Source organism: Strigops habroptila, chromosome 9 (genome assembly GCF_004027225.2).
Source record: "Strigops habroptila isolate Jane chromosome 9, bStrHab1.2.pri, whole genome shotgun sequence".
Classification (NCBI taxonomy): Eukaryota; Metazoa; Chordata; class Aves; order Psittaciformes; family Psittacidae; genus Strigops; species Strigops habroptila.
The window spans coordinates 26774144-26797842 of NC_044285.2; the positions used below are offsets into that span (position 1 = coordinate 26774144).

The following is a 23699-nucleotide window of genomic DNA, read 5'->3' on the forward strand; positions in this document are numbered from 1 at the left end:
CATTTTTGAAACTGACAGTTCTATTTACTTTATGTTCCTTTTGTACTTTGACTGATACAAACATCTGCAGATACAGTGTTTCAGTTAAGGTAAGGTTGATATATATCTTTAAAAGCAGGTCAAGGTTATAATCCTGTGTCGAGTAATGTGATGCCCAGGTATATGAATTGTGCTATTAGCTGAAATACAACACCTGAACTGGTAAGGGCTGAGAGTTTAGAGCTCAGAGTGTTTTTTTCATGTTGAAAGTTAAATGATTGTTAATCGAGGCAACTGAATGCTTAAGAGAGTAACTCCTCCTTCGGCTACTCTGCACATGCACAGAATTAGTCCCTGCTATCTGTAGTAACTTTACCAAGTCTAATTTTATCCACATATATGTCATTTCACGTTGGGCAGAATCAGCCAGGTTGGTGTCCTCAAGTCACAAATGACTCCAAACTGCAACACAAGGAATGAAACAGCTTTCGTCAGGAAAATACCTCTGTTCCCCCTCCCCCCGGCTAGTGTATTGCCACCCCATCTGTAGCACTGGTGCTAGTATCTAATTGCAAGGTAATCCAGGTCAGGCATCTGAGCTATCAGATTCATATTCTTCCACTGAGTTTGTCCTTAGTGGGTTGAATGCACTTACTGGGGATCAGATGAGTGCCAGAGCCAGCTCAAAGTAGAAGCAGGAGAATGTGGCTGAGAGCATTGAAGGGAGCAGGGTATGATGTTTCTCAGCACTGGTTGTTGAGGCATGGTGGTCATAGAATCATAGAATGGTTTGGGTTGGAAGGGACCTTAGAGCTCATCCAGTTCCAAGCCCCTGCCACGGGCAGGGACACCTTCCACTAGAACAGGTTGCTCCAAGCCGCTGTGTCCAACCTGGCCTTGAACACTGCCAGGGATGGGGCAGCCACAGCTTCTCTGGGCACCCTGTGCCAGCGCCTCAGCACCCTCACAGGGAAGAACTTCGCCCTAATACCTAATCTAAATCTCCCCTCTGTCAGTTGAAAGCCATTCCCCCTTATGTCATCCCTACAAGCCCTTGTCAGAGGTCCCTCTCTAGCTTTCTTGTAGTCCCTTTAGGCACTGGAAACTGCTCTAAGGTCTCTCTGGAGCCTCCTCTTCTCCAAGGCTGAACCAGCCCAGCTCTCTCAGCCTGTCTCCACAGCAGAGCTGCTCCAGCCCTTGCAGAATCTCTGTGGCCTCCTCTGGACTTGCTCCAGCAGCTCCACATCCTGCTTGTGTTGGGCACCCCAGAGCTGGACACAGTACTTCAAATGGGATCTCACCAAGTGGAGTAGATGGGGAGATTCCCCTCCTTTGACCTGCTGGTCGTGCTTCATTTGAAATATCATGCTACATATCTAACACAACCTGTAGAAGAAATTTCTGCAATAAACTTAAAACCTTCAAGGATGTGGAAGTGCCTGTTTATTAGGGATGGTTATTAGGAATTTCTTTTTCCTTAAACCGTTACTCCTGAGTCTTCCTTAATAAAGTGCATACACCCCATTGGTTAACAGTCCATCTTGACATCATCTGTTTCCAGATTTGTGGATGCAATTTGTCCAATTTGAATGCATAATTAGTCTACTTAAGGATACAAGTGTAGGAGTTGGCACTCTAAAACTGCTGTATACACACAGGTGTAAGACAACAAAAAGAGAGAAAAAGCTTCCACTTCCTAGGAAACTTCAGTTTCAAATGTGAAATTCTTTTGAAGAAAGGGTGCGAGAGAACAGAAATAGAATGGATGGAGTTGTAGAACTGCGATTATGGCAATTACTGCCATTCAAACAGTAAAAAGGCTAATCTGTATTTTGTTTAGAATGGAAAAGATCATCTTTTAGATGCTCTGAATTTTTAATGTTTTGCCTTGATGTTTTGTTTTCCTTGCCCTGTCCTTCAACTGCATCGAGAGAAATAAAAACTGTGCAGTTCTGCAGAAACTCTTTCTCATCTGCTCAGCTATACTGTAAGATGATGTAATCCTGACTGTTAATGAACGTTAGTCTAGAAATATCTCCCTCTGTTGTTCATGAGAATGTCTTTGGAAATTATGGAGTTCTGTCATGGTGCACGTGCGATGCATTGGCCTTTACAAATGCTTTGATTTTGGGGGATTTTTATAGGATGGTGGAAGGATAGCAAGGATTCAAAAATAGCAGTGAAGATACTGGTTAGAGAGAATTAAAAGAGGGAAAATATCTTCACTTCTGTCCTTGCATTTAGGTCTTGAGTGTACCAACTGTGCTTAAGTTTAAGTCTCTGTTGCCTTAGCAGATGGTTAGTGTTTATGGTAGATATAACCTGATATGCTAACATTTGTTAGATAGGTATTGACTCTTAAGTAAGCTGGCTTACCTAGAGTGCCTGGCTTAGTTGTGAAGTTTTATTTTGGGGGGAGAGGGGAAGATTTAGCCTTTCTTTTTTAATTTCTAATTAGGATCAGTTCTAGTGGTCTTAAGTCTGAAGATAGCATAAAGATAGCAGATTAAGGTCTTAGAATTATTTCTGCCCAATCACCCTTTGGAAGCAGGCATAGGAAATCAGTGAAGAAACTCACAGGGGAAGGTCTTGTATTTTCCCCCTACCTTAAGCAACACTGCATAGTAGTGATGGCCTTGAGACCTTCTTGAAGCAGTTCTTGAAGGTACTGCTGCACTTAGGTGGAACTCCTACCATAGGTAGGTTAGCTGGATCTACCTCTTCAGCTTGGGGTGTCTGGTCTCTCAGTCTGACACGTATTTTGTGGGGAGGGAAATAGGTGAAATGAGTGGAGAGCTGCTGTGCTAAATTCTGGTTTTAAATTGGTCTTTCAACATTGCCTATTTGGATAAAATTCTGGAGATAGTGACATTAAAGTGTTCCCCTGAGAGTCCTGCTTGTCAGGCACTCTGAATCAGGCAAAGGAGCTGGTCTAACCCCCGGACAGGGCAAGAGCTGCCACAGCTGGATGTGTGGAAGAGACTACATCAATATAACTACCACTGAAAATACCTCGTTGGACTGTGGTCTAAAAGTGTGATGAAAACTGTAGCTGCCACTGTAAGCCTACAAAAAGAAAAAATGTCTTAGGGTGGCCTTTAAAGTGAGCGCCCATAGGGATTAAAGCTACCTGAAGTCAAAGTGCACCTCAGATGTACCTTTTGTTTTAAAACTATACGAACTTGTGAAGTTCTCTTCACCCGTTCACGTTCCTGTCGTCTCCTAAAAGGGCAGAGGGAAGAAAACTGTATTTTAGTCAAACTGGTGAGAGCACGTCTGAGTAAGATAGTCAGAGTCTTCAGCAAGAGAGGCAGACAAGCCAACCTGAAGATCTCGACAGGACTGATTTGTAAATGCTGTCCTTGTTCATACCGTCTGTGTCCTTTGGATTAATGGATTTGGTTAATGTTTTTCTTCCTTCTGTGAAATATTTCACCACATATCTCAAGGTATTGCACTTCATTAATGTTTACATTACATGGTAATAACATGCAGAGCATGTCGTCACCTCCTTGCTGTCAACAGCACCTCCTCACTACTCCCAACAGCAATCCTTCAGTGGATGCAAAGGGTAGGCATGTCTTATCATTGTTTCAGATGAAATAGGTCTTTTTATTACATGGCATCCTGCACCTATTTCTGCAGATCACCTAGGCTTATTGTAACTGTGATCCTGCAGGCTGGAAATACGTCCTATCTGGCCAGGTATTGGAAAAGCAGACTTTCTAGTTAAATGCAAGGAAGACATCAATAGATTAAATAAGAATCATAATAATTATGGTTCAAAACCTCAAGAAGGCTGAGTTGCCAGTTTGTGTGGATTGGAGATTGATTATGGAGTGAGAAGTCTGGAGTTTAGAGTGTAATTATTTGGTTAGGCTGTTTTATTGCACTGATATCTCCCTGGGTTTTTTTTTTTTCCCCTTCTTAGCTGTGTTTGGTTTAGAAACATTAACAGAATATATGTAATTTAGGTTGAGCGTTGAAGCAGTTACAGCTCTTTTCAAGCTGTGGTACTGTGAAATATTTATCACTTTTGCTTCTGTCAGAGCAAACTTCAAGCTTATTCAATCAGTGGGAAAAGATGCAAAAAGTCTCTCTCTAGAAATCTAAGAGTTTGTGTGCTAATACTTAGTACATCTATATAGAAGCTCTAGTTCTCTTTTTTTAACATGTCTTTTATTAATAATCTGAAGATTGTGTGTAGCTTTTGTGCACATGGCCTGAAACATTTTCAACTCATGCATAAAAACTGATCTAAAAAAGCAGGCTCTAATAAAAGGCAGGATAAGGACACTCCAGTGCAGTGCAATTATTCATACCAATTATAGACACCAGATTTGCACCACAAATATTGCATGCACAGTGGGTATTATGAGGGGCTTGGCAAAGTGCCAGGAATGTCTATAATAAACTGGGTCATCTCTTACAAGAATGTTGTTGTTACACTTGGGAGGTCAGGGGATAAGCAGGGTTTAACCCTCTGCTCAGCAGAACTGCTGATTCAATTTGCTCACAAGGATTGCTTTTCATTGTGAGTTGATAGTCTATTTTCTGCAGGGAAGAAGCTTCTCTCTGCTTTTCAGGCTGTGGACAACAGAACTGGTAAATGCGAAGAATTCAGCAGTCAACACTGCTGAGGATAAAGACAAGCCTCGAATCAGCAAGCAGGGGATCTGAAGAGAGGAAATGAGAATTGCATTCATAATAGCTGTTATAATAAAGTAAAAATAAGAACTGAATTACTGGCTTGTCTTCAGCTGTGGAAAGTATTGTCCTAAATAGGAAGCTTCTCAATATTATCTTTTGATAGTTTTTTCCTGTGCTAACTGATGCATTACCATGAGTGTTATGACATTTATGGGACTGCTTTTTTTCCTCGATTCCTCAGTTCCTCTGATGCTAAGCATGAGAATGTTATTAATTAAATTGATGGAAGTGTAATTACATGTCCAACGTAGAAATTCTACCCTTTATTTTCTCATAAAAGTCATTGACTTTTACAAAAGCATTATGTAATTTTTGAGCAGCTTATAATGCAGGACTCAAACTGAGGTATAATCTTTGTCAAGGGGATGACGCTGTAATAGAAGGTTGGTTGTGATTTTCCCTAAGAAAATCATACAAAGGCATGTGGCACAGTCAGTAACACAAAGGTAGTTAGTCTGGATCTAAATTTTGAACAAGCTGAAGAGTTATTTACATCCAGTGAGCATAAGGGTTCAGACTGATCCTGTTATAGTGCTGCAGCAAGTGAACAAAGTCAACCAACCATCTTCCTTTGTGCCCTCTGAGGTGCCATAAAGCAGCTCACTCACTGTGCAGCAAGCAGGCAGGCATACAGCTCCTGCGGTTCACTTGATATGTGGTGACCTGCTTCCCTTTCAGCAACTTTGGTGAATTGGAGCCCTTAAATGTCAAGATCTTTCATTTGGGGCACTGGTAAAATTTCAAGTCCAGAAGCCTGACAGATTCTGTCTTCTGTCGCTGCAGAGACCAGCCATCTGTGTTAGAGCTGCCAAAATGTACCTTGCTGAAGACACTGTTTTCAGCTCCTCAGATGCTTAATTCCTATCTGCTTGACTGTATTCAATAGTGTGATCTTGGTGGGGAGAAAAAAGGCAAAGATGAGATACAGGCTCCAAAGCAGAAAAATTCAAGTGGGATTGAAAAGTACTAATTGGAGAATATGCAGAGTTTGCTAGGGTGGATTGGGCCAGGCATCCCAGTGGTTCTTCTCTCCTCAGCCCTGAAGGGAACCTGACTTCTTTATCATCTGCTATTTACATGCACTTGTTTTCCCCCTCAGTTCTGTTCCTGCTTCCTGGACTCTTCCATGTGGTGTGTGTTGTGGCCTCTTTGTTTCTTTCATATGAGTTGACTCAAAAAACTTGTTCTCCATTTCCTTCTCTGACCTGGGGTCAGTATCTGTGTCATTCATGCGTTGCTGCACGAGCTTGTCAGGAACAAGTGAAAGGATAAAGTGCAGCAGTAACTGCAACAGCAACAAAAAAACCCCAAATATACATATTGTCATCTGAAACCTGCAAAATATTTTTGTCAAGGAGGTAAAACAAAAACTGAGGCTTGTTTTGTTTTCTTTCACTTTCCATTTCCACAGCAAGTGGCTGCAAAAGACTTTGTTGGGAATGTAGCTACAGGATACTTCCTGTAACTTTAAAACATTAAAACATCTCCTTTGATCTAACCTACTGAGACTGATAGTACAGCCCAAGTCTTGTAGCAAAATTACCTAGCACTTGTGAAGTGAAAATCATTGAATAGCCATCTATCTAATAAGATTTGTATTAAAACGTTTGTAGTAGATCATCAGAATTAACATACGTCCAGCTAAAATGGAAAAGATGTGACACTGGTTTTTTTTAAGTAACATTTTTGAAGGCCAGGTAGTTTTGCTAGGCACTGCTTCCTCCACTTAAAGTCCTTGTATTTAGAAGCAGAAGCTGAGCAGCCTCTGTGCCCTTCCTACCATCCCTTTGGTAACTGTCTACAGTCAGCTATTGTATGTCTTTTGTCTAACATGGGATCGTTTTGCAGGTCACAAATACAAAGCTTTTCTATTAGTGAGTATTCTTGCCCTGTATTCTTTCAGTAGAAGCAGCATTTTCTTAGATAACTGGAAAATCACACAGCAAGCAGAAATCTGAACTTAACTCCAGCATCAGCTGTACTTGGGTTTTGTTCTGATTTGGCCATTACAAACAAGGTGAGACACAACTACACTAACTGGGGTTGCTCCCTTTTATCTGCAGTAATACCAGGCAGATTTCCTTTTGCTTCTCTTGTTTCACCCTTCTGCTGGGGAGTGGGAATTTCCATGACATGTTCCAGGAGCTTTCTTTAATCCATGCACATTAAATAGGAAGGAATTTTCTATTTTATTTTCCTGATAAGTGCAGATTGCAGTAAGCTGTGGGAGTGGTGGATTGCTGCAGCAGTGGTGTCAGTGTGAACTCTGCAGAACCAACAGCAAATATTACTTATTCATGTTTAAAAAATGCTCAGTGTGCTTTAGAAGGTGAAGTTACCCTGAGTATTCAGGGAAGCAGGGCAGGCCAAAGTGACTGTTTCTACCTGTAGTTTGGCTGTTGTTATCACGCTCCTTTTGCCTTTCCTCCTCTCGGTGCTTGGCTGCCGCTCCCTGACGGGGAGAGCTCTTCCTGTCACTTTCAGAAGTTACAGTCTATTTTGCCAACACCTATAAAAGGAGATCTTGCTGGAGCAGTTGAGGAGATAACTATACTTTTGTTCTTTAAAAATGGTTTGTAGGTAGGAAGAGCTCAGGTCAGGCGTGCAGGGAAAACCAGCATCTGCTAAGGCTGACTGGGCATCAGGGACTCAGCTTTGCTCAGCAGGGTGCTCTTGAGGTGCACTTCGCTGCTCTAACTCGAGCAGCCTTGAAATGTGCCAACTGGATTCCTTACAAAGTTCAACTGTTGAAATAATGACAGATTTGGCACATGTGGCTACAACTTACTAGTGCAGACTTTATCATTGCGTTTGTGTACTCACAATAGCAGGAGAGATGACAAACATAGGTTGGTGTAAAGAAACTAGGTTTTATTTAAAACTCTAAGCTAAAGCTTTTGATAAAGCTTGTAAGTTCTACTAGTATATACTGTTCATGGAGCAGTAGTCAGGAAGTGGTGGGATATTTAGGATTTGTTCTCCAGTGTTACTCCTTTCATCAGTAATCCACTATCACAGTTTTGATAAATGTACACGAAGAGTCAGGGATCTCGCAAATAAACAGTGGAACCAATTTAAACTCTGAAGCTTGCCAAATAAACATTAAAGTATTCCCTTTAGGATCTGGGAATCTTTTGAATTATGCATGTATTGTAGTTTGCAGTAAGATAAAAGAACTTGAGGTGGGGGAGGGTGAGAAACTTTAAAAGCCTTAAGGAATAATTTGCATAAATTGGGTGGAGAGAGTAAACAGCACAGGGGGAGAAAAGTTATTTTCAGGAAGACCTTATAGAATGAGATAAAACAAATTAAAAAGAATCAGGTTGAGTTGAAACAAAGCTGAAGTGCTTTAAACTTACATTAGCACCACCATTGCCTTTAAAGCAAATCCCAGGGAACTCTGTACTGCCCTGGATAAAAATCCCAAATTCTTAAGGGAGAGTTAAAAGACGAAAAAAGCCATGGAGGCAGTGGAACGTGTGTCTTACTGCATGCAGGACCTCTGGAAATTAAGTGATCAGCATAAGCAGATTTTTTAACAGTATTTTTTTCTATCTTACAGTTACAGGACCGCACACAATTTAGCGACCGAGACTTAGCTACCCTAAAGAAATACTGGGACAATGGCATGACCAGCCTGGGCTCAGTCTGCAGAGAGAAAATTGAAGCTGTGGCTGCAGAATTAAATGTTGACTGTGAAATAGTGCGGGTAAGAAATCCAGAGTCTTCCCTTATCTTGTCGCAGAAGCAAAAATAGGACAGATGAAAGCCCTTAAAAATTTCATGAGGAAGCTTGAAATAGATTTCACGTATTACATAATGAATGACCATGTTGGGAAGTGCTCTCTTGCTCTTTCTGCAGTCTATATATAGAAGAAAGCCCTCAGGTAAGAGTCCTGTTGATAGCAGCAGAAGTAGCACTACGAGCTTTTGACATTCTCTTTAGACTTGAGTAAGATCTTACGTAAAAGTGTTACGTTTTTTAGGGATAGCCTAGAAGACTAAAAGGTGCCATTTATATTGTTGTTAAGATACAAAAAAAATAGCCTTTCTAAAGATAGAGGGAAATATTTCTCATTAATACTTACAGGAAAAAATCATTGTAAACATATGAAATAAAATGCTTGAAAATAGGAAAGACTATTTTACAAGACTTTCTTGAAGCCAGGTTGAGACGTGATGGAGAGCAAAGGGTGCTGCCAAGAATTCTGGGTCACTTCAATTTAATAGTCTGTAAAGGTGGTGTTGAGGAAGGATTGCTTTAGAAAGTACAGGCTTGGTGTAGATAACCTGATTGCTGAGAACCACTCCGCACCATCTCTTCCAGAGGTTGGGAAGTTTGGTACAGCATCAGTTGTTGCCAGTGTACTGCCGCTCACCAGACACACATCTGTGTGCGACTCATTTGTTCAGAGTGTTTCCATTCTTCAGAAAACAGTCTGACTGTCCTTGCAGTCAGTACAAAGCCATGATTAGGGTCTGTCTTTCCCTCATAACAGGCATGACAATTGTCACTGTACTTTGAGTCTTCATCCTCTTTTTCCACCTTTCCTAAAATTCTGACGTTGCTACAGAAGCGGAATCAGGAGCTCTTCTTTAAAATTCTGCTTTTGTGGAGATCTCTCTTGGGTTGGTATATCGAAATGGTACCAAAGCTGTTTTCAGTACTGAACACTAACCTGGTTATTTACGTGCTTGTTTTCCTGAGCACATGTGAATTATAAAAAATTAAATGGTGCTTTTGGAGGCTGAAAAGAATTATTCTTTTCTCTGTAGAGAACAAAGCTGCTTCATATTTTTCAAGCTCTTCAGTTTGCTTTCTGAAAGGTGAAGCTGTTTCCACTGGCAGCATCTCAAAATCACAGATGGACTTTTGAATAAGAAATACCTTATATACAGGACAGTAAGACTGACACCTGTGCTTCACCTCCCTTTGTTCCCTTAAGAACATCCACAGAAGATGACAGTGTGAAGTTCTGTGCGCACTTTTCAATGCATCTGCTTGAAATGCTTTTGTTTTCAGGGCAGAGGCTTTCGTCAACTCCCTGAGGCTCTCTGGCTTAAACTGTATGAGAACATATACGAATGAACAAAAAGATTTCTTCATAGTAACTGGTGTTGTTACCAGTATCTGTCCTGCCTCTGGCTCCTCTATATGGCAGACTTGAGAATTGTAGCAAGAATTAGGTGGAGGTTGGTCCTGCATCATGCTGCACTGTTTTCTTTGTTTGTAAGAAAGAGCAGAATTAATGCTACAGGACACATGTGATCTTCAGTGCTTCTTCTTGTCCTTTCTCTAAGGCACATTGTGCATGTTCCCAGGTGTAGGACAGGTATTTTCATCATATGCTCTAGAGGATCTCCCTAATTTTGTTTTGATATCTGTGTAGGCACATTGTATTGTTCCTCTCTCCTTACCTGCCAACCTGCATTGTCTTCAGTAGGAAACACTGGAGGTTAGTGTGCAGCATGGTCTCTTTTTTCCTAAGGAGTTCAGACACAGCAGTGTGTCAGTTCTAAGTCATGAGTGAATCGCAGCATCTCTACCCTATACTGCACACTCAGCCAAGAAGAGTTGGACTGAGAGACACTTCTGGAAGCTTCTGGAAGAAGCTCTCTGTTTTCAATACTTGTACTTTGTTGCCTTTGTGTTTCACTGTACCTTGAATTCTAGGTAGTGTGCAACTAGCAACTGTTTCTCCATTTGTGATATAAAACCAATAAATGTAGCATATGTAAAGCAGTGCAAAGTATATATATATAACACCAAGTAAATATATATACGACAAATAATACATACAACAAAATCTATAATACATAAATAATATAATCTTATATAAATAGAAACATGTATCAGTTGTTTTCATTCAGTTAGATACATGTTCCCATTTTTCCCTTTAAATATCTTTTAGAATGGAAATTCTAAATATCTTAATATATTTTAGAATGGAAATTCATGATTTTTCCAGGTAACTGTTACTTTTCCAGAAGTGCAAATGATGATCATTATGATCCATACTGGTTTGAAAGATCTTTAGTACACAGAAAGTATCGAATCTGTTTTCCAGTACAGGGAAAGATAACATTTGCCACTATGCATAGTTGCACTGGATTTGATCTTTCAAGATTCAACAGGGTATTTTATTACATGCGGTTTGTACTTGTAGTAAGAGAGTGAACTTTCAAAGTGTCTGCTGGTTGCACCATAACATCATGCACGTTTACACCCTCAAATGTCTTTCATATGTTCCCAAGACACCAAAAGAGGGAAATAAACCAAAGTTATGTCATACTTAAATATGTGAACTCTGGCCAGTTCCTCATTAAACTTAAAGTATTTCTTTTAGTTACGTTATAATTATTGCTGATTCCATTTGTTTGGGTTGTGGGGTTTTTGTGGGTTTTTTTGTAGTTACTCATTTTTGTTTATATTTCTCTTGACTAATTTTATTCATTCATACCAAAATAGCATCTGAAAGCAGAATAGCCTTCTTGGCAGCAACACATTAGATATCTGAGAAGGACAGATGACAGCTATCAGACTCCTCAGAAATACATAGAACATCAAGCTTTCATACATAAGAGGTCAAAAGCTACACCTAAGCAACCCACCACAGGCTAAAGACACCGCCTCCTCTTCAGCAGCTCATCAGATAGAAGCTGATTATGGAAGGTAGTGCTTCAGTCAGAGTGTAGCAGCAAAAGCAAGTAGTTGCAGCAGAAAAGCCACTCATTCTTCACAGCTGACTAATGGCTCTTGCTCTTGGGGGCTCTAGGCCTAGTCTGGGTCCACCTTATGTCAAGAGAGACATTGGAAAACCAGCTCGGAATCTTCCATCTTTATTTTTTCAGTTAAGTGGAGTTTCTGAAGGTTCCAACCTAGTATCTTTCTATGACGTTGACACCCTAACCTCAATATCTGGAGAGCTGTATTCATGCCTTTTAAGTGGCTCCTTGCCAGTCCACTTATGAGCTGCCTGGGGGCAGCCGTATGCTGGCTCCTTCTGCTGGACTCCAGCCTTTCTTCCCCCACTCTTGCTGGTCATCTGTTCAGTTGAAGCTGGGGAAGTTGCTGCTGAGTTCATTGCTGGCTACCCTAAGGAGGCTTAATGAGTCTGATCACATGTAATTTACAGATGATGTTTGATGTTTTTAAGGAGGTAATATTTTATGGATATAGTTAGAATTATTAAGCTGGTTTCCTACATAGAAATACTAGTCTGCTTTTACACTCATCATTGTACTGCTCCACAATATTCACTGTTAAATGTAGCATACAGGATATGGAACCTTATTGCTTTTCTTTCCCATTTTAATTTGAGATACTATAAAAACATGTTTGTCTTCTATGACATATTCACTATGTTGAACGAAGGTTTTTCTGCTTTGAAAGGTACATATAAAGACAAGATCTACATTTCCCAAGTACCTTATCTTTTGCTGAATCTTTTAGTAAAAAAGAAGCAGATTCACTGTTAAATTTTACAGTTGTTTGCACTGTTTATTACCATCATAAGATTATTAGAAAATTTAAAGAATGGCAATGCACTGTTTGGGAGAAAGAGACACAAGTGGAAGGGGCCACTTGTGTGAGAGTTTTAATTCTTCTTTTTCCCCAAACTGTCTAAAATGTACAAAAATATATAGGTAGCTCTTTGTGTTCCTGTTTTGCATTCTTCAAAGAGGAAAATGAGGAAGCTGGGAAAGCAAGTATCACCCAACAAAAATGATTTGCCAGAAATAGCGTTAAACATGTCCTCTTTTAGCTAATGAAAGAGATTCAGCTTTAAAAACCAATTTTTTTCAAGGCTGACACAGCATGAAACTATCTTTAGTTTAGACTGCTGTTGGTATTTTTTAATTTTTCTGTTTGATAATCAAGGTGTTACAAGCAAAAAGGTTTTTACTAAACTTTTTCATGCTGTATATCAGAACTCTAGTTAAAGAAAGTGTGATGGGGAAGAGGAGCAATGCAGGTATTTCTGAAATGAGGCCAGAGTAATGTTTAGTGTATCTTTAAAGAAAAAAATCCTACAGTATTTTAATGTGTTTCGTAAACTCTTTTGGAACATAGAGTTTATGGAAAGGATGTGCATTTTGCCATGATCATATGTTTTCAAAACCAGGAACTGTCCATGCTTTCTAGAGGTACATTTGGTTTTTAACAATCCAGAAATTCCAGCACTAAGCATGATTCAGAACCTAGGAATGACCATACTGTGCATCCATCGTCATCACATTAACCAAGCACACTCTGCCTGGTGACAGCTGACATGGCCAAACTCCACCATTCTCCATCCCGGGCCAGTGTGTGGACAGGTCCTGGAACAATGAGGATGGTCCCGTTAGTGCTGTCAGCGCTGTTCTTGTAGTTTAGATGGTGTAGAAGGGGGAGGAAAGCCAGGTCAGAATGACTGGAATTTAGCAGTTGGCAAAGAAATTGATTCTTGGCTTTGGGAAGGATTTTTGGATGCCAGTGGAGAAGTGACTTGGAACAAAGTGTCTGGGGTACAAGTGCTGTTAAGCAGAATTGTAATTAGATGAGAAGTCAAAAGCCTGAGTAATGCAAGGGAAGGGAAGGAGTTAAAAAGTGAGGAGTTGCAGACAGTTGTTACATCATGTTAAACTCAAAAATCATTAAAGACTTTATTTTAGACTTGCCTTTATCAGAGAAATCACATTAAAAGTTAAACAGATCTATGTGGAGAATTTTGAATGTGACTTTTGGTTTGGTGTTTTGGTTTTTGTTTGTTTTTCTTTTTTTGAAACTCAGTTTTACTTCAAGCATCCAAACCCATCCCATCATGAATCAGTTTCCAGGTTCTTTGGTCCTGGACCTGTTTCATCTCCCACCACTATTTATAAGTATGCTCTTATATACCTTACTGCAAGCAGTGTTTCTTAAAGACTTGTCTTCCAGCCAAAGAGGACTGAAGAATAATGTTGCTGTGAACTTAATTCTGCCAAGTTATGTTCTGTCAGCAAAGTGGAGTGATGTAGAGCTATCACCTTAGATGATTTCTTCTGTGCTGTAGGAAATCCTAGAACAGGTGGACCATTTGGGTCATTGGATGCTTTGGTCCCCTTATGGAAGTTGCAGAGTGGGAGAACCTTAGGTTAAAATTATTGAATAATTTAGTTGGGGAGAGACCTTACAAGGTCACTAATGCTACTCTTTATTTAGAGCAGGATTGACTTCAGAGTTTGGACAGGTTTCTCAGCATGTTGTCCAGTAAAATGTTGAGTACCTCCAAGGCCGGAGGTGCCAAGACTCCTATGGACAAACTGTTCCAGCATCTCACTGTAAAGCCTTATGTTTTATTTTTCCTTAATTCCAGTCAGAGCTTCCCTTGCTGTGACTTGCAACTGTTGTTTCTTTTCCTTTTGCTGTGCACCTTCCCTTCTCCCTTGTATCAGAGGTACCTGGACACAGTATTCCAGGAAGTAGCCTCATGACGGTCAAATATGGGGGAATAATCACCTCCCTTGTATTGCTGGCTGCAATTTTGTAGTTTAGATGTGCTAATTTCACTTGGATGTGGGCCTGTTGCTTTTGTTATAGTTTCTGATATCATTCATGTTTATTTCTCTTACAAGACTTGGATTGGGAATCGAAGACGGAAATATCGTTTAATGGGGATTGAGGTCCCACCCCCTAGAGGAGGTCCTGCTGATTTCTCTGATCAATCTGAATTTGTTTCTAAATCAGCACTTAATCCAGGAGAGGAAACTGCTACTGAAGTGGGGGATGATAATGATAGGAATGATGAAGTATCAATCTGCTTATCTGAAGGAAGCTCACAAGGTATTTGAAAATGCAGTTACTACTGTGCATATATTTTTAATGTTGTGCAGTGTGCATGCTTTGGATTCTCTGTTGTACACATTCAAAAACATCTTGAGTGTCTAACAGTCACAAGTTACCTACCTTGGCTATATTGAAGGTACTGTTTGGTCTCTTTACCTCTATATGAATTCTGTTGGGTTGACTATCACTAAGCTTGCAGAAACCTTTTATAAGACCTCTGTTTCTGCCTTATGAATTTGAAGTTAAATGCCAAGTTCACAATTCACTGCTGCAGCTGAGGGATGGACAGAGAGTGCAAATGTATACATCTAACTTCCCTAGGAGGCCAGGTTTTAAAAAATGCTGTCTGTTAATAGGCTGGTTCTACACAGCCAGCTTGAATATCCGTTCCTGTGAGCCTGAATTGCACCAGCCATTCTCATCTAAACAAGCACTAACGCCTGCAAACCTGCTCGCTTTGGGCTGACCAGAGCTATGTGCTTAGTTTGCCTGATATTAAACTCACACCAATGAGAGACATTCAGAAGATACATGAGCTCAGAGTTGGTCTTGAACTAAAAGCTTCACAGTATGTCAGAGCAGAGCAGAACTTATGCCATTAAGCTGTCTGCCGTGCGTGTATGGTCTCTGCCAAGCAAATACAAACCAACAGAAAAGATCAAAGTCAGTAGCAGGGGACTACTCAGAAAGCCTTAGAACCACGCATACGGGGGCTCTGTGTGTTCTCAGTAAATTGCATGATCTTGAGTGATAAGTGTTTTGAACTTAATTCCCTTTTACTCCATCTCCCAGAACCGCATGACCACATTAAATGGATCTCTCCCTTTCCCTTTTGTACATGAGCACTCTGGGTCTCGTAGGGCAGAAGAGCTGCTGCTCGGCACATGCACTAGCTTCACAAGCTCAACTAATTGCTCCCAGTGCTTCTGATTAGAAGAGATCAATAAAGCCGTTGCTCTCTAAACTAAAAAAAGTCTGATCTAGTGCATGCTATTGCAGCTTAATATGCCAGACTTGATCTTGTCATTTTGTCAGAACAATTTAAAGGAAAGAACTAGAAAAACGGGAGAACTGCTGGGAGTGAATTTGTGATAGCTTTGTCATATTCTACTCTGAAGAGAATAAGATGATTAAGAAATGGGTCAAGTGATTGAAAGCCAAGTGAGAAGCAGAATCTAAGAGTCCTTGATTTGCCTGAGGTGTGGAAGGAACTGATTTAGTCAGATCTAGTTGAAAGAAAATGGTGACAGGGGAAGAGTCTGAATTCTCTGTAGCTTAACGTGAGGAATAACACCCCATTTATCAAACAAGGCTTTCATAAAACAAGATAAGGCTGTGAGTAGATTATTAGAGTCAAAGCTTAAGGAAGTGCAAGAAAACTATAGGATTTCCACAGTATCCAGGAATCCTACTTTCATTCCTTTATTCTACCATATAAACTATTTCTATTCATTCAAAGGTGTAGGTTTCACTGCTGCAGCTCAAGCTTATTTCGAACTTCCTGGAAAATAGTTCTAAGGGAATCACGTATACTTTTCAGTCACAGATTTTTGATTGTTTTCATGGTTGAGAACTTTCATGGTTGAGAACCAATTTATAATAAAATAATCCCAAAACCACAACAAAAAACCACTCTCAAAGACAGGAAAAAGATATTTTTAGTCATGTAATTAGAGTGAAAGTGTTGCTGGCACTTGCTTTTAAAATGCAGTGTGTAAGTATAAAAAAAGCAGCAGTACTCTGATGCAAAATGAAGCATTAAAGTTCTCATCATGCCTTACCTTTTTAATGTATATTAATTGAATCCATACTTTGTGTAAATGAACACAGCTCTGTGGAGGCCATTATAGCTGTGCCAGTTTATATTAGTTGAGGATGAATATTTGAAGAGCTGAAAGTGCTGTAGGGAGTTGCTTCATTCAACTATTGGGTCCAAGTGGTGGCTGTCAGGGTTACTGAGTGACTGGTGCTTTAGAATGTGTCAGAGACCCCAAGGGGCATCTTCAGTGACCTTCACTCTTCCAAGTGGAATGATAGCGTTGTATATTGCTCGCTGCTTTACAGCTCTCCCATTTGAACCCATTTGCTTTTGCTGCTAGCAGAAATCTTCCTCTGAAGTTGTGACCAGTGACAGATTAAATTGATTTGAAACAATTTCAAATAAGATTTGCTCAAGTTTGAGATATTTAACTGGTAGAAAAGTTACTTAAAACAACCAACTGTCTGTGTTAATGGTCTGGCCTAAATACTCACCTGTCTTTGCAAGTGTTGGTAATGTCCAGTTAAATCCTGTTACCCCTGTGTTTGTGTAGAATTGATACACCCCTGCATCATAATCTGCCCTCTTTCACTAACCCATCTGAACACTTGCTGCACCTTCACTCACTATGCCTCTTTTCCTCTCTAGATGTGATAGCTGGACTGTTTGATCCTTCTAATGCAAGCTCTGCCCTTCGTGGAACTGTCTCATTTTACTAGCACTTGTAATGAGTGTATTTCCAATTAATAGCCTAGCTGTTAATGACATGATTTAAGATTTTATCCCAGCTGTCTTACCTGATTTGCTGTTTCTATCAACTGTTTTCTTCTTAACATTATATTAATGTGGAGAATTAAAGTTAGTCTGAGAAACATACATAATCACAGGGATGAATAGGCTTATCTTTGTTCACTTTGGCTGTAGTTAGGGCTAATAGAATCATCTAGTGCTTGCGGTTGAAATTTAAGGATAAGATTTGCTCTGTTTTCAAGTGTACTTTGCTTATACATAAGATAGCAGAGTAGATTCACCAGGAATAAGTATTTGCCATATGAGAATGAAATAATCTGCTTGATCAGGTAATAAGTGTCTGCAAGGAGGAGATGGGATTCTGAAATGTACCCTATAATTTCAGGGCATGCAGGATTTTTCATGCAGTAATTAAGAAAAAAACCAAAGTTCTGTGCACCTCTGATGTGAAACTATTCTTCACTTTAATTTTCCATCCTGAACCTAAAAATAGGAAGGGTTTGGTACATTGCAAGAGAGTAGCTGATAGTTTTCCTATTGCTTCAGGTAGCAGTTGGCCTTCCATTGCCCTGAAATACTTGTGATATTTTGTCTTTTTTAATAAGACATACAGTATTTTTTATTAATAGATAGATGCTTCTGTATGTAGCAGATGTGACATTTATTTAGTGGTAAAGACTATTATTGTTCCTTCAGCATGAAATTTGAATGAAATCTGAAAAAAACTAATTTATTTCTGCAGAAGAGACAAATGAAGCACTTCAGAATGAAGAAATCGGTCACAAAGATGATGACCAGAATCCCGTGTCTACTGATAATGTGGTATGTATGCCTTTCCTTTTCCGCTAATGTGACCTCCTTAATTGCCAACATTGAGGTTCTTGTCCAACACTAGTATTTTTCACTAGGTGAAAATTTCAGGTCAGCGTACTAAGAGTCTTTCTAACTGGTTGAGCACTAAAAGAAACTGTACTAAAGGTAGTAAAACACAGAGCTATGCATGTTCAGTATAAATGGAATTACATGGCTTTTTCTGTATTATAACAACCCAGTATTCTTTTTGTGGAATGCAAAGCACAATGCTTGGGTAGTGCTTCTTAAGTACTTAGTGCAGTAAAACAGTAAGAATAAAACCCTAGAATAATAATGGACAATGTTTTTTTGGTAGCTTTAGGAAAGTCGGGTACCTCTAGTGCTTCTCTCCATAGCTAACCTCAAATACATGAGATCAGACTGGGGTGGGTATGTGCTCTTCATTCCCATACCCTTGACAGGGCATTATTTAGATGTTTCTTGTTTTCTCACTTGCATTCACATTGAGTCACATACAGTTGTTCTTGCTGTTTTTAATTGACTGCAGTGAGACAAGGAAGGAAAGACAGAGGGAGGAGTCATGGCAAATAATGCAATATATCCCCTTTGTTTAGCCTGCCTTCTCTCAAATTAGAAGAAAGGAGAGGAGGAAGAGGAGAGAAGACCCTGAGTGGTAGGGTAATTTTTATCTTAAAAGTTATCTGCAGAATGAACAGGTGATGATTCCAGTTCCCAGTTGTGCTCTTCTTGCAGAGATTAAACGATGGTAGCTAAGAACATGACAAGAAAATTTGTGTTACATTAATCACACAGAACCTGAAATGAGAAAGCGAACAGGAGATTCCCTTCCCTCTGTACATAGGGAGAGGACAGAAAATTTCCTTTCTTTTGTTAATATATGATCATCTTTTGTGTAAACTGAAATGCCATGGCTCTATTTTCTGTGGTTGCCTGAATAGAAACAGCTGCCTTTTTTCTTTCTGTTTACCTTAATGGCCTGCTGTGACCTTAGATATAATCGCTCTGAGTTTCAGGCTGATGCATTCACCATGGAGATGCAGAATGTAAAATGACAAAAGTAAAAGGTTTGCAAAGATGATGTCCGAGACTGAGCTTGCCAGTCTGTCTGAACTCCACACTATATCACTGGAAACAAAAAGAAGGGGGGAGAAATAGGAGAAGCTTTTTCATACTCTCTTCTGAAAACACTGTAACAAAATGTTTAAAATATATGCAGCTAAAATTGGACTAACATACATTGGACTTGCATACGAGAGACAGTTTTCTTATTTGAAATTCTAATCTGTTCTTTCCCCTACTATCTTACAATGTATAATTATAAGAAAGATAGTGTGAATGTTTGGCATTTATTTAGACACTCTTTCCTCAAGCTGAGTCTAAAAACAAAAATATTTGAGTCACAGTGTTACTCAGGGTAAGATATAGCAGCAGATCTTTGTGACATGAAGCCTTTGAAATGTTATCGCTTCAGCTGGGTTGTCAGACACTGAAGCACAGCAAATGTGGTTTACCCTCCCTGTCTTCAACACAAGCTTGGTGGGTACTACTAGTAAGAGACTGCTAACCTCTCTTGGAGGGTTTCTCCTTGGATATTAGAGGAAAGTTCTGATGTCTGGTCTGCAGGCAGATAAAACACACACACCTGATGCAGGGAAGAAACCTCCTCTAAAATAACACCTCAAGAATTAACCACTGAAGTGTGTTGTGTCAATGTGGCGCTTTGCCTACATTGTTTCGTATACTAAAAACACAGTAAAATTGCTTTGACTTATTATATGCAGTCTCCTAAATAGTTACAACAGCCAGAACAATGAAAAATAGTTAAAAAACTCAAACCCTTCTTATACTACTACTGCTTCCCTCTCCAAAATATAGTTGAATTTATAGTTCCATCCAGGCAGTTATCCTTCTGTGTTCTGTTGAAAAGTGCCATTCTTACCACTCTCTAATTCAAATTCATTCTGTCTGTTTGAGATCTAGCTTAGATACAAATAAGAATCTCATTGGTGCACTGAAAATGTGCACATTTTGTTTTTTCTCCTATTGACATAACCTTTTAACATCATTTTCTTACATAAGAAGGTTTTCTGTTGGGACAGAACATGCGAGCGGTAAATAATGTAAAAGTGAACGAGGTATGACTGGAATGTATTTCTAAGTTCTAAACAGCATTAAGCATTAAGCTTGGCCTTTAACATTATACTTCAGGTATCTTTAGAAATCCAGTATAAAAACCTCCAAGAATTTTTGTGAGTTAAGTGAAAATGTCCATGTGTGTGCATTTGGAACTGTCCTATGTATCAAAATCCTCGACTATTTAGGGCATTTGACTTGCACTATGGCCGAAGAAGGCCAAAGGAGACCTCTTTGTTTTTCAGGCAAGAAGTAGGTCAGTTAGGACTTGCCTGTCACTTGCCATAATGTCTGTTTTGCTCCAGAGGAATAAACTTTCATAACCTTCTTCGCCTTGCAGGAGGTCTTCAATAAAAGGCTTACAGAATAAAATGCAGGCTTGTGCAGGCTGTAATGAGATATTATATGCAACTTAATGCCAAAAGCATGGTGACATACAGCTCCTCCTTTGTAAACAGCCTGAGTCACCAGGGCAGCCACCCTGAGTCCTGGCAGTTTCAATGTGGATTCTCCCTGGATCTTGTGGCTGAGGTGCATGATTGCCATCTAATGGGGGCTGCACAATTCAGTTTCTCAGGCGCAAACAAAGGGTCCTGTTACCTTCATCCTTTCATGCTGTTTGTGGTACAGATGCTGTTTTTTTGTCTAAGCTGTGCATTTGAATATTTGGAATGAACCCTTTACTTCTGTTTCAGAAAATAGAAATTATAGATGATGAAGAAAGTGATATGATAAGTAATTCTGAAGTGGATCAAATGAGTTCTCTTTTGGATTACAAGGTGAGTAATTAGGCTGTATAATGTTAAGCAGGATAGTCCACAGAAAGTTCTAGATGGCTGTGTCTGTAAGGAATTTGGGAAAGGCATGCAGCTCCTCTGCTTTTATTGTGGCACTGCACATTATACCCTCAGTCATATCTCATCATCCCGTTTACAGCCAGATTACCTGTATTTCAACCCAGAGGGAGACTGGAAAAATGAGATTTCGACAGAGCAGTTACATTAGTTCAGCTGTAGCCATCTGCAGCTCCCACCATATGTCCCAAATGAAGTAGTTTATTTAGCCTCTAAACCGAAACTTTTCTTTTTGTGCAAGAATTGTTCCTTGGAGTGCTGTGGCACGTTTCTATATGCAGCGTGATGCTGTCAGCTCTGGAAAGGGACATAGCAGCTGGAATCCTCTAATGAAATGGGGGGATCTAAGCAGAAGTCATTCTCACAATGCAGTGCAGAACATGTCTGGAAGCAGGAGTTGTGGGAGGGAGAAAAAGCAGTTGGATACCTGGCAAGCTGCTGTCATCTACCAAATGGGAAAGGTTATGCGTGTGTTCCTGCTCTCCTAAGAGTTGCTGCAGTTCTGTATTGTGTATTGGTGATGCTTTTACCTATGTAGCTGTTTTTTTAACCTTGAAACCAGGTATGTTCTACTAGTGATAATCAATTCCAAAATAATAAATAGATCATCTTTTCAGAACAAAAGTTCCTCCTTCAAGCAGTGTTTTCCTGGTAAGGGCAGTGGAGAATGAATATGGAGAGGGAATGACCTTTTCTTAATGTCACCTGTCACCACTGTGAAAGGCTCGTTGTGACAGCGTGCCCTACAGAACCTTGTTTGTCGGTTTGTTGTTTGACATTAGTGATTGGTCTTTGTGCCTTTGCTTTCTGTGTAAATCTGAATTCCTTCTTTGGCTGGGCAAAATCCATTGCTAAATAGGCAACTTGGAAGTTTTCATCAGAAAGAAATGCATTCAGCTGGTTTTCTTATGAAAGCCTCATAATTGCATCCTAAATATTTCTGTCTTGTTCTCAGAGCCATTATAACCTGAAGCAGCATGGTGAGCAATGTGTTGACTGAAGAAATGTGATTTTTCTAGGGCAAAAACCGCACAAAACAACAATTTTTAAAGGCTTGTTACAAACCTTCCAGTTCATCACATAGTCTCACCTTTTCATACCAACTAGAGTTGAATTACAGCCAGTCTAGCAAATGTTAGCAAGAATAACGGCATAGTTCTATGTTTAAAAAAAGAAATACTATTTTTTCATTAAAATAAAATGCTAGCTTACAAATCCACTATTGAAATTTGCTTTTGTAATTATTTGCTGCCACCAAAACCAACCATATTGTATGCAAACATGCCAACCTAATTAATCATATGGTTGCATAAGCAAGGGTGGATTCTTTCTTGCCTCTGATATCCCTCGGTAAACACAACACTTCACATGGTTTTTTGGAGGATGCACATTTGGTGCTACTATGCAGAAACCTTTTGCAAAAGTGCACAACGACTTTGATCTTGAGAAGTGAACTGTTTATTCAGGTTACGTGATCTTTGCGAAGGTAAATAACCAGAGAGAATTAATTTTAACTCTGCGCTGATCAACAGATGTGGTGTTTTGATCTTGCATAGCAATCAGCTGTAGGTTTGAAGGAGAAGAGATATTTGGAATAAAGTATTTATCAAATCTGAGTTTTTAATTCAGTTTGTTATTTTTACATTAAGTCATTTGCAAGTAGAGTAACACGCATTTATGCAAAGGTTGGGAAAATGCCTTTTTAGCCACAGTGTGCACATTATTGATAATTCTCAATTCCACAAATACATTCCTATTTATTCTGTAACTCAAAAGATCTTGGGAGGATTGGTGAGAGCTGATACATGTCAAACTCATCTGCACTAGAGGATGCTGTATTTTAGGTTGTGATAGCTTTGAGGAATTTTCAGGGTATTTTGTGTGGTCTTTATGCCAAATCTCCTGCTGTAAAAATGGAACTTGGTTGATGTGTCTTCTTACAGTCACGCTGCCCTTTCAAGATCACTTCTAGGAAGAGACCTGGGCTTTGTTTTTCTCTATTTTAAAATGGAATTAGAGGTCATCCTTATGAAATAAAAAACAGTGCTGCTTTAACAGCTTCATGTAAACTTTGGCCCAAGTCATTAATGCTTTAGTGATTATTCTGAAATGCTTTGTCTGCGTGTAACACAGCTGATTATCGCATCTCTTGGGGAGGATAAGGAGAGACGAAATGGCATATGCATTTGCAGGTTTAGTGAGATACTACTGGTCCTCATCAGAACATGCATTGTTCTGTAATTCTATACCTATGGAAGTTTTGGCTGTACTTAATATTGAGTTTGGCAGGAATCACAATAAACACACTTCACTCATTTTCACTGAAAACCATTCAGTTTTAACAAAGTTTGTATGTCACTACAGAGATGCAGTCCATTATTTCCATTATTACTTCATGTAATTGTCCCCCACAGAATGAAGAAGTCAGATTCATTGAGAATCAGTTGGAGAATCACAAACAGAAGTATTTTGAGCTACAGACGTTTACTCGGAGTTTGATACTTGCTATTAAATCAGATGATAAAGAACAGCAGCAGGTAAGTCTTGAAGTAGGTTTTAATACTGGAAAGTGTTTGTCATTTTGTGTTCTGTCGCTCCCTTAGTTTTATTCTGTAGCGCCCAGAGGCTCAGATTCTGATGAGGGCAGCATTGTGCTGAACATCTTGTAGACAAAGAAAAGCTGAACTTTAAAATAAAAGATCTTGCAATCTACACAAGCAATGACATAGACAAGGACATGTGACTTTTACAAAGGGACAACCAGTGCACCAGTGTACACTGAGGGACTGGGATTTGTCTGTTGTGAGATCTGAGATGTGAGATCCAGGGGAAAAAAGCCAGGCTTCTTCGGTTGCACTGTACCACGTCTAGT

The 23699-nt window shown here is 39.6% G+C and overlaps 1 protein-coding gene across 6 annotated transcripts in view; it reads left to right on the forward strand.

Annotated features, from left to right (window-relative positions):
- Positions 1–23699, forward strand: part of HDX (highly divergent homeobox) — a 49218-nt gene that overhangs the window by 18023 nt on the left and 7496 nt on the right. For 3 of the 6 annotated variants that reach the window (XM_030497351.1, XM_030497356.1, XM_030497352.1), the window contains 5 exons: positions 8252–8398; positions 14287–14494; positions 17749–17828; positions 20669–20752; positions 23242–23364. In XM_030497351.1, coding sequence (XP_030353211.1) covers positions 8252–8398; positions 14287–14494; positions 17749–17828; positions 20669–20752; positions 23242–23364 — 642 coding nt within the window. Of the gene's footprint in view, positions 1–8251; positions 8399–14286; positions 14495–17748; positions 17829–18433; positions 18529–20668; positions 20753–23241; positions 23365–23699 lie in introns of those variants that run through there. The other 3 variants (XM_030497353.1, XM_030497354.1, XM_030497357.1) reach the window with 3 other exon arrangements.